The 10,410-nt window shown below is 44.2% G+C and overlaps 1 protein-coding gene across 1 annotated transcript; it reads right to left on the bottom strand.

Annotated features, from left to right (window-relative positions):
• Positions 1–1,923: 1,923 nt before the first annotated feature.
• On the bottom strand, positions 1,924–2,412 carry LOC124700722 (protein PELPK1-like). The gene has a single exon (XM_047232807.1). It carries the CDS (start codon positions 2,410–2,412, stop codon positions 1,924–1,926), a length of 489 nt encoding a protein of 162 aa, XP_047088763.1.
• Positions 2,413–10,410: the final 7,998 nt, after the last annotated feature.

The following is a 10,410-nucleotide window of genomic DNA, read 5'->3' as shown; positions in this document are numbered from 1 at the left end:
ATTCCATACGAAAAAAGATTAAGTCAAGGCGAGCCACTATGACCAATGCTATTTAATATTGTGGTTGATATGCTTGCCATAATCTTAGAGCGTGCAAAGAAACAATGGACAAATCGAACGTGTAGACCCACTACTGGTGGATGGTGAACTATATATTCTTCAATATGCAGATTGTACGATTATCATTATGGAACATGGCCTTGAAAAGGAAAGAGATGTGAAGTTAATATTATCATCATTTAATCAGCTCTGAGATCTCAAATATATTTTCCATAAAATATAATTGTTTTGCTTTGGTGAGGTGACAAGATACCTTTTATGATGAGCTAATTATTGCTTGTTGTTGTTCAATCTGAAACGTGTAGTCTATTCATACTTGTGCCTCCTCATGACCAGTAAAAGGTATTGTAAATTCCTTCATTGTTGCCTATAAATCTTATCAAAATCTCTAAACATAGGTTGACCTTCATGAAGGGAGGCAACTTTTGCACATGCGACAAGTGGTGTATTGTGGTGCCATGAAATTTTTGGAAAGTGGTCTCGCTGCTCGCCACGTGTCGCAAGGGGAAGCTAGATGGGTATGATGAAGAATTTCTTATTCCCATATTGTTTGTTGTTTATTAAGGACGGCTCGGAAATAAGATTGTGTGAGGATAAATGGTTTGGTAACGCCATACTTTGAGAATAATATCCAGCTCTGTACAATATTGTGTGCCACAAAAGCGAGACGCTCGCTAAGGTGTTGGAAAATTTTCCACCAAATGTAACGTTCAAAAGACATCTAGTTGGTCCTAGGCTAGCTTCACGTAATATGTTGCTATAACATCTGGATTTGATCCATTTGATGCAGATGTCCGACGAGTTTCGATGCAATTTGCATGAGAGTGGTAAATTCTTTGTGGATTCTACGTACACAACTTAATCAAGCTAGATGTGCCGGTGTATAATAACAAAAACTTATGAAGGATGAAGATTCCGCTAAAGAATAAATTTTTGTGTGTATCTTCTTCGAGGTGTATTCCTCACTAAAGACAACCTTGCAAAACGTAATTGGTATCGAAGCAAAACATGTGTAGGCTAAGACGTGTATTCTTCCCGTGCAAATTAGCTAGATCTATATGACCAGTCATCCAGATAGGTTCTACCTTATATCCATCACGTAACGTTGCAAATATATTTGGTAATTTTCTAAATGGTGTTGATCATAGATTTAAACTATGTGCTAGTAATGACAAGGTTTTAAATGATAAAAAATCTTCTCAGATGCAGATTATCTACCGATGCACATCTACACTATGTTCATGATCATCTCTACAACGTGTGGAGCATCACAACCTGTTTATGGAAGCGTCTACACGGTTGGAGGACATGGTGAGAGATATATTTTTATCTAACATGGATAACAACTTAATCTACGGATTAATCCTCCATCACTATAGGCGTCTTTGGAGTTTTTAAGATGATTACTTTCATTGCCCATTTTATTTTTCTGTTGATACATTTGAATTTAGTCGGGTGTGTGCATCTTAGTTATTTAGAGGTCGGGTATAATGTTTAAAAGTAAAAGTAATTTTCCCTCCGCATATAAATAAATGTCTAAAGTTTCTTTAAATTTAGATGTATGTAGATAGTAAATAGCGTTTAGATACATCCAGATTTAGATAAATTTCACACATCTATTTATAAATAGACAGAGGTTGTACAGCAGACAAAAAAAAACAGGAGTGCAGTGGAACGATCCTCAACAGTCAACACACACTACCAGTACAGTACAGAAAAGGTGCGAACAACAGATACATCACATGTAAAACACAGAGCTTGCATGTAAGCAAACATGCGCCATGGTAACGGAGCGATCTAGCCACTCTCGCATCAAGGCCGCCCGGTCGTCGATACGGCCCACGCACCACCGCGTGAGCGCGCCTACGCTGACGGGGGAGGCGCCGCGAACGGCATAGGCATGTTCACATTCGGGACGAATGGCATCGGCGGCAGAGTCACCTTGGGCACAACGATGGAGGGCATAGGCGCCATGGTCACCTTGGGCACAACAATTGTGGGAATCGTCGGCAGCGTCACCTTGGGGACGACGATGGCGGGCATCGGCGCCATGGTCACCTTGGGCATGGGCGGCAGTACTGCCTTAGGCACGACAATGGACGGCATGGGCGGCAGCGTCACTTGCGGCACGGTTGGCAGGGTGACCGACGGCATGGGCGGCATCAGGGTGACCGTATCTGTGGGCACGGCAGGCAGGGTCGGCACTGCCGGGAGGGCGGGGACGGCGCTGGCTGCCGGAGCGGCAGCTGCCGGGGTCGTGTCGGCCAGGTGGCGAGCGGCGTGGCAGGTGGTGCCGGCGAGGAGGAGCGCGCACGCCATGACCATGGCCAACATGTTCCCGTTGGAAGCCATAGCCAGAGCTGGCTAGGTACTAGTGGTCGTGATGGTTTTCTCTCGTGTGTGAGAGGTGATTGTAAGACAGCTTCTGCTCTGTTGCGATGTAGGAACATGGGTCAATGCTTGGCAATTTATAGTCCAAGGTGAGGCTGCGATTAGGTTGGTTGTTGGGCAGATGCAGAATGTTTGCACATCGTCGATCCAAAAAGAAAAGTGTTTGGCGTGATCGAGACAGGCAATGCCTGCAAGTTTCTGTGTTTAGGCGAGGAGCTGGCTATGCAGCGTCAATTAGCTCAACCGTTCGTGTCACCATTTCTCAACTTTCTGTGTTTCGCGAAGGTGTACTGACAGAGTGAGTTGACTGATAGTACGGTATACGTACTATATCTTCTTTGCCATATAGTTTGTGTACTGTTATTAGAACTACTATTTTTTTCCTTCACAGGGTATTTGCAAATAAGATGATAAACTGAATCAATAGGTACCAAATGACCAAACAAATCATGTTCTTCTGAGTTGGAATCAGACCCTATGCTGTGTTAATTCTTAATACAAGATTGTATCGAGTTTTCCATTTCTTGTGGAGTATAAATGAGATGTGTTGCATCATCTTTATGTTAGAACATGATGCCCATATAAATGCTTATCAAACAAATATTAAAGTTTCACCAATATTATCTCATTGATAAATTGTAGAACCTTCCATCTGGTAGTGGAATCATAGAACTCAACTGTAAGGGAGCGCACATGCGGACCTTAGTGGGGGCGAATTGGGTTGTCGCCCCCAGCAAAATGCAGAATTTACTACTACCTAGTAGTATTTCCAGCCCACAAGGCCTTTGGCCTTTTACCTTTCCCAGAACTCACCTCACTCATCTCACGCTAAAGAAAAAACCCCTAGTAAAGAAAAAAGGGAAATAGGAGCCTGCATTTACCGCAGAACGCTACCGAGTACCGACTCGTCTGTCCTCTTGATGCTCGTCCTCTCCTCCATTGTGCGACCGCCAATCGATCCTGCCGAGCTCCGCCTCCATCCCCCCCTCCCTGAGCTCCGCCTCCAGCGGCCCCGCACACAGAGCTCCCCCTCCAGCGACCCAGCGCCCCCGCTCGCAAAGCTCCAGCGCCCCCGGCTCCCCCTCCACCGGCCGACCGACGACCGGCAGCGCCTCATGCTCTCCATGTACCGGATTCAACTTCTCGTAATTGCTTTCTAATTTTTTTAGTTCTGATTCTTGCATCTTAACTTTCGGAAGATTTTAGCTAGGTCATGGAGTGTTGTAGAAATTGAAATTGATGGTTTAGATTTTGTTGTTTCTCTGTGTAGGTAGGAAGTAGTGATGGGCAAGGCAAAAGCCATTGATTCATTTTTCAGAAAAAGAGAGATGAATGTGAAGCAAATGAACAAACTGTTCTTTTGTTTCATGATTTCCTTTAGTAGCTAGTTCTTTTGCTTTGGAGTAGTTTATGCATATATTGCATCTAGAAATGTATTTTGTGGACAAATCAATATAATTATATAAGTTTCTGAAAATACTTATTATTGTGGCATAATTTGATGTTCCAAATAAAATTTACATGATGGTCATGAGTTCCTTATAAGGCTTTTTTTCCTATTTTTTTATTGTTTGGACCTTTGCCTCTTAAAACACCGATGAAGCCATCGATTTAGGCTTTTTCTAGTCGAACCACCGAACTGGTTCGGTTTTTAAAACTAAGACTAAATGGCTTACACTTGTCCCTCGTGGTGTTGAGGATCATAAACGAGACCTCTCACTTACATGTTCCTTACGGAGGTTATCTTAGTAAATGATAGAATTTTCGCTCATGGACCGGCAAGCACCTATCCATGGTACACTCAAATAAATAACAGCCCTCTATTTTGGTTCGCCCAAAGAGTTCATACTTGTGTTAAAAATGTGTCTATTATTACCAAGGTTTAAAATAGCGCGCTATTTCTCCGCTAATACCACGCAATAGCATATTTGGAGGGTCTACGCTAAATTTTAGTAATTTTGCTCGCTATGACGCTATTTGTGAAATAGCATGATATATCGTGCTAAAACTTCGTAGCGTTAGCGCGCTATTTTTTCAAGCTAAGTTGCTTTCACTTTTCAGTGGTAATGAACTACAATATGTTGATTTCTCTTCTATATTAGAACTTAATATCGCTAATGCTGATGATTCTTAATAAAGAATTTATACTATGTTGTTGCCTTGTGGAATATTGTTCTTAGCCTTCTGAAAAATTGGACATCTATTTGTTGTATGTGGTTATGTATGTATGGTTCAGTTATTTTTGGACTAAATATCCAACCTTTTTAGCAAAATCCTTTATTTTAGACTATATTTAATATTTTTTTCAAAACGCTATTTGAAATATAGCACGCAATTAGCACGATATAGCGTTCATAGCGTTTGAATAGCGTTTGAAGGAGGCCTACGCTATTTCATTTAGCACGCTATTTTAAACCTTGATTATTACTCATGCGTGTACCAAAATTGCCACCACACTAGAAAAAGGTTGTAGACGGGTCCGGCCCAATTGACCCAACTCATTGTTCCATGTGTCACATCTCGATAAACAGGCATGGGAAACAGGGGTGGTCCTGTACGTCGACCTGGTTGGCGCAGACCAGGCGCCGCACACCCCCAGGCGGATTGTTAGGCCGGCCCAACATTCTCACTCCTTTTATTTTAGGCGACTGCTTCCATAGACCCCTAAACCAACAATTGCATAAACGTACCATTATGCACGTGCTCCTTCCGTCGGCGCTAACGGGTCGGGCTAGGTTAGCCTCCGAAGATCCATATCGATTGTACCCGTGTACCCGTTGAAAGGGTATACGGTGTACCCTTGTACTCGTTGAAAGGGTATACAGTGTATGTACGTTTCGGTGTATGTACGTGTCGGTGTATACGTCCGATGGATACTGCTTGGTGATCGTCGTCGGTTGTCACTTTCCATTCTCACGTACCTTGATCAGCTCGTCGCAGCCGCCAGCCCGGCGATCTCCGATCTAGATCTTCTCCGGTGAATACTGCTTGTCCGCCGATCGCGGCAAGGATCCGGCGTCCAACCTTGGCCCAACTCCACCCCTCCCCTCCCACGGCCGCCATTCATACCTAGGGTTTTGATCCCTCCGTCTTGTTGTAGCCGGTCGATCCCTCACCACCACCATTTGCACGTACCCCGGTGAATCGTAGCAGGTCTGGCTGGTTACCTCGGCGATCTCCTATCCTTCCCGCATCCGGTGGATCGGTTGGCCATCACCGCGGTGCGCACGATAATACGGCGGCGAACGTCTGAGTCATCCACCCTCCGCCTCCCCACGATCGACATATAGGTCGTTCCATTGCAAGGCAGAGCACCGCCGAGCCCAACTTCCCGTGGCTGCCCAGATTGCCACCGACGAACAGAAGAGGTTAGCCCCCCGTGCCACACTGTTATTCTATTCTTATTCCATGTATACTTTATAGGATGTATTGTCGCATTTGTGCTTAGGGTTTAATTTGTTGTTCAAAATTTTACCAATTTTTCGTATATTTTTTGTTAATCAGCATTTCACAATGAATTCCAAGCCGAGTTTTTATGTTGATTAGGTCAGTGATGTTGGTTTTATTTGGACAGATGGACGGCTCTATGGCTTCTGGGATTGGCAATGAGAAAGCAACTACAGATGTTGATGACTCTACATGGGATGCTTTTGATATTTCATCTTCAGAAGATGAATATGAAATACCTTCGTCTGATGATGATGATAGCATTTTTGGTGATCCTGTATCTGAGTCTGATAATGTGAGTCACTCACATTTTCATATTTTATCAGTACAGTGTGCATGGGAATATTTTGTCCTTGAATTTTGCCTCCTTGTTGCAAATTTTGTAGATGGACATCGATGATGAAGATAGCATAAGAGAGACAGATGATGAACCCACTTCTGAAAATACGAGTGATGTATGTTTTCTTTTATCTTACTTGCCTTCTTCCAGGTGAAGATGAATATACATGTAATTTGCTATTTTCCTACAAATTGCGCAGGTTGTTGTAATCAGAAACAGTGAGCTTACCTACTATGGGGATTCTGATTTGGAAGACTTTGCTTATGAAGAGGATATTCTCGAGCAGATCGAAATCATTAGAAGGGGGGGTTTCACAGCTGTCAAAATCTGAATGCAAAAGCGAAGTAAGATTTTATTTTGATGCATTGCAATGCATAATAGAACAAATCAAAGTGTCTGTAACAATAACGCCATGTTTGTCATATTTGTTTAGGTGACAGGAAGTTCCCAGTTGGACCATACTAAGCAGGAAGATAATAAGGATCCATATGATATTGATGCTGAAATGAGCCGACAGCGAAAGTATGAGGCTGTAAGGGCCATGATCTTTGTTTCCGAAGAGGCTGCCTATTATTTCTACAACAAGTATGCCAAAGAACATGGTTTTAGCATTCGACGCGAGAAGAAAAAGGAACGCCTTGATGAATTAGGGACACCCACCATTCGGTATAGGCGGTTTCTTTGCTCCAGGGCTGGGCAACGTGAAAGCAAGTACTTAGAAATGAAAGACAGAACGTATAGGCACCGTCCTGAGTCTCGCTGCAACTGTGGTGCCCATTTCAGTGTGTCGTATAACAGGAAAAAGGGTGTTTGGACTGTTCTGAGATTTGACGACAATCACAACCATAAGCCTGCTACAGCTGATCAAATCGCTTTTATGAGGTCTCATAGAAAGATCAAGGCTCATCAGAAATCTAGGATCATGTCACTGGGAGCTGCTGGGGATGAGATTATTCAACATTATGAGGACATTTATCAGTGACAATGGAAAATACAGCATGGTAGGATTTGTAAGAAAGGATCTTTACAACATGTCTTGCCGTGAAAAGAGGAAGATGCTTGCAAAGGGTGACGCCAACACAACCATTGGCATTATGGAGAAGAGGAAGCGAGATGATCCTGAATTCTATTTTGATTACAAGCTTGGTAAAGGTGGAAAATTTTTACACCTGTTCTGGTGTGATTCTCAGTCTCGGCAGGACTATGCCGACTTCGGTGACGTGCTGGTGTTTGACAAGCACGTACAAAACAAATCGGTATGATATGCCGTTCATACCTTTTGTGGGAATAAACAATCACCGCCAGACTACTCGTTTTTGCATGCGCCATTGTCTCGGACGAAAAGGAAGTAACATACAAGTAGTTGTTAGAAACATTCCTGAAAGCCATGTATCAGCAGAAGCCTAAAGGGATCATCACTGATGGGGACGCTGCAATGATCGCCGCTGTTGGTAAAGTCTTTCCAGGCGTGTGGTACCGTGTTTGTACGTGGCATATTGAGAAGAACATGAAGAAGCACATTGACTCCCTGGCTCACAATGAATTCCGGTCGCTGCTGTACTACACCACTTCGGAACAAGTATTCGAGGAGAGATGGAGGGCATTCGTCGAGAAGCACCAGACGGAATTAACCAAAGAATGGATGAAGAGGATGTATAGGAGGAAGAAGTTGTGGTCAGCCGCGTATCTAGCGAATGGATATTTCCTCGGAATGAAAAGCAACCGGAGGAGCGAGAGTTTGAACTCCACCCTACACACCCACCTTGACTTTGGACTGACAATGGTGGATATGGTTGTGCACTACGAGAATAACAGTAGCCGTGTCCGGGAGGAAGAGGCCCGCCAGGACACCATAGACTCTCGGACAGTACCGGTTGCAGTTACCAGGTACAAGGATATAGAGATGTCTCGCTGCCCGTAAATTCACCGCTACAAACTTCTACCTCGTTCAAGGGGAGCTGAAAAAGATTGGGGGCCTAGAGATTGTAGATCAACTTGGATGTGTCTGGTGGGTTAACAACCTTCGTTGTGTCATGGATGAATAACCGTAAGTATTTGTTTTCGGTGGAGTACGGACACGAAAGCAAAGAGGAAACAATAACGTGCAAGCTGCCGAAGGATGTATCGGAAAGGGCTACCTTGCAAGCACATCTTGTTTGTTTTGCATTTTGTGGGGTGCTCTGAAATTCCGAACTGTTGTGTTCTCCGAAGGTTCTCGAAGGATGCAAGGTATGGTTTGCCCTCGAGACGCGAGAGTGATTTGTACGGATGGGGATGGGAAGGGGTAGCTGAGCGGAGAAAGCATAGCGAGCTTACCCAAATTGGAGCAGAAGCTTTTGATGCAGCATTGCATGACCCAGAATCTTACAGCGAGCTTATGAAATGTATGAAAGGCATAATACACAGGAGAAAAGGTGACCAGAACAGTCATTCAACGGCTTACCATGAGGACGCACAAAACAGAGGAGATGCACCAGTAGTGGGTGATCCTGATCAAGCTGAGACCAAAGGAGCACCTAAACAAAACAAGAGGTACTATAAGGACAAGGATACAAATCAACAGACGTCAAAACATGGCAGGATGCTGGCACACGACGAGCGGAAGAAGGAGAGGTTGTGCACTGCTTGCAATCAACCAGGTCATAACAGAAACAACAAGATGAAGTGCAGGCTACATAAGGAGTGAGTGTCTGGTTCAGCCCTACTTAAATCGCTTGCACTAATCTTCTACTATTTTATGTGCCACTGACTTGTGTGTTATTTCATGCAATGCAGATATGAGGGACCATCGGAAGTATGAACAACACTACTTGATCGATTCACATTGTTGCACTTGTGTATTATTTGTTGTACAAACATTGGTCTGATTGTCAAAGGTCGAATTTTGATACTTGCAACACAACTAGGACAATTTTGTTCACGAATGACAGAGAGCACAGCTTATGTCTTGCACACATTGCGAATACCATTACGGATCGCACGAGATCACCGTATGATACTTACAAAACAATATGGAGAATTTGTTCACAAATAACATAGAGCACAACTATGTCTTGGACACATCGCAAATATAATTACAGATCGCACAAACACACTAGTACTTGCCCCCTTGAGTCTTATCACTCTCAGGCTTGCTTCTGACGCTTGTTCATTGATGAAGATTCATCCTGATTTTTGCATCTGGGGCAGATGTGGTCTGATCTCTGGAGGTGAGCTTGTCCCTCGTTCACCGTGTAGATTTTGTTGTATATCTCATAACTGAGATAGCCGTCAATAGCTGCGTACTCGAGGTTCATCCAGGACAGTGGCTTGCATTCCCGTAAACCATGCCCTTCCTTCCGAAGCCGGTTGTACTTGAAGTCCTTCTTCATGTTGGCAAACTTGGGATCAATGAGCTTTGCTTGCAAGATCAGCCATTCCGACTGCGGTTGACCATTAATCTTGAAAATGTCCTGGATGTCGATGTGTCTCTCTTCTGGAACAGGAAGACCGGCCGCACGAAGAACTTTTGTGTCATTTCTTTTATCAACACTTGTAAAAGTGTATTGCTTGTCCTTGAGAAAAGTCGGTAGGCGCGGACAATGATCCTTGCACCTTTGTCAAGAGCAGCACAAATAAATTCAACAAGTACTGTAATGAAAATGTAGGGACGCTTTAAATTCAATGTAGGGACATAAATTTCAATGATCCTTGTACCTAATGTAGTGGAATACAAGAACGTGCTCCTGTAGGATAACGTTGCATAGAAAACAAAAATTTTCCTACCGCGAACACGCAATCCAAGCCAAGATGCAATCTAGAAGACGGTAGCAACGAGGGAGTATCGAGTCTCACCCTTGAAGAGATTCCAAAGCCTACAAGATGAGGCTCTTGTTGCTGCGGTAGACGTTCACTTGCCGCTTGCAAAAGCGCGTAGAAGATCTTGATCACGATCGGTTCCGGCGCCACGAACGGGCAGCACCTCCGTACTCGGTCACACGTTCGGTTGTTGATGAAGATGACGTCCACCTCCCGTTCCAGCGGGCAGCGGAAGTAGTAGCTCCTCTTGAATCCGACAGCACGACGGCGTGGTGTCGGTGGCGGTGTAGAAATCCGGCGGAGCTTCGCTAAGCAAACCGGGCAATATGAAGTGGAGGAGCAAAGCTAGGGTTTGGGAGGGGGTGGCCGGCCAC

Source organism: Lolium rigidum, chromosome 3, assembly GCF_022539505.1.
Source record: "Lolium rigidum isolate FL_2022 chromosome 3, APGP_CSIRO_Lrig_0.1, whole genome shotgun sequence".
In the NCBI taxonomy this organism is placed as follows: domain Eukaryota; kingdom Viridiplantae; phylum Streptophyta; class Magnoliopsida; order Poales; family Poaceae; genus Lolium; species Lolium rigidum.
Note: the sequence above shows the minus strand (reverse complement) of the source record. Positions and strands in the feature narration are given on the sequence as shown.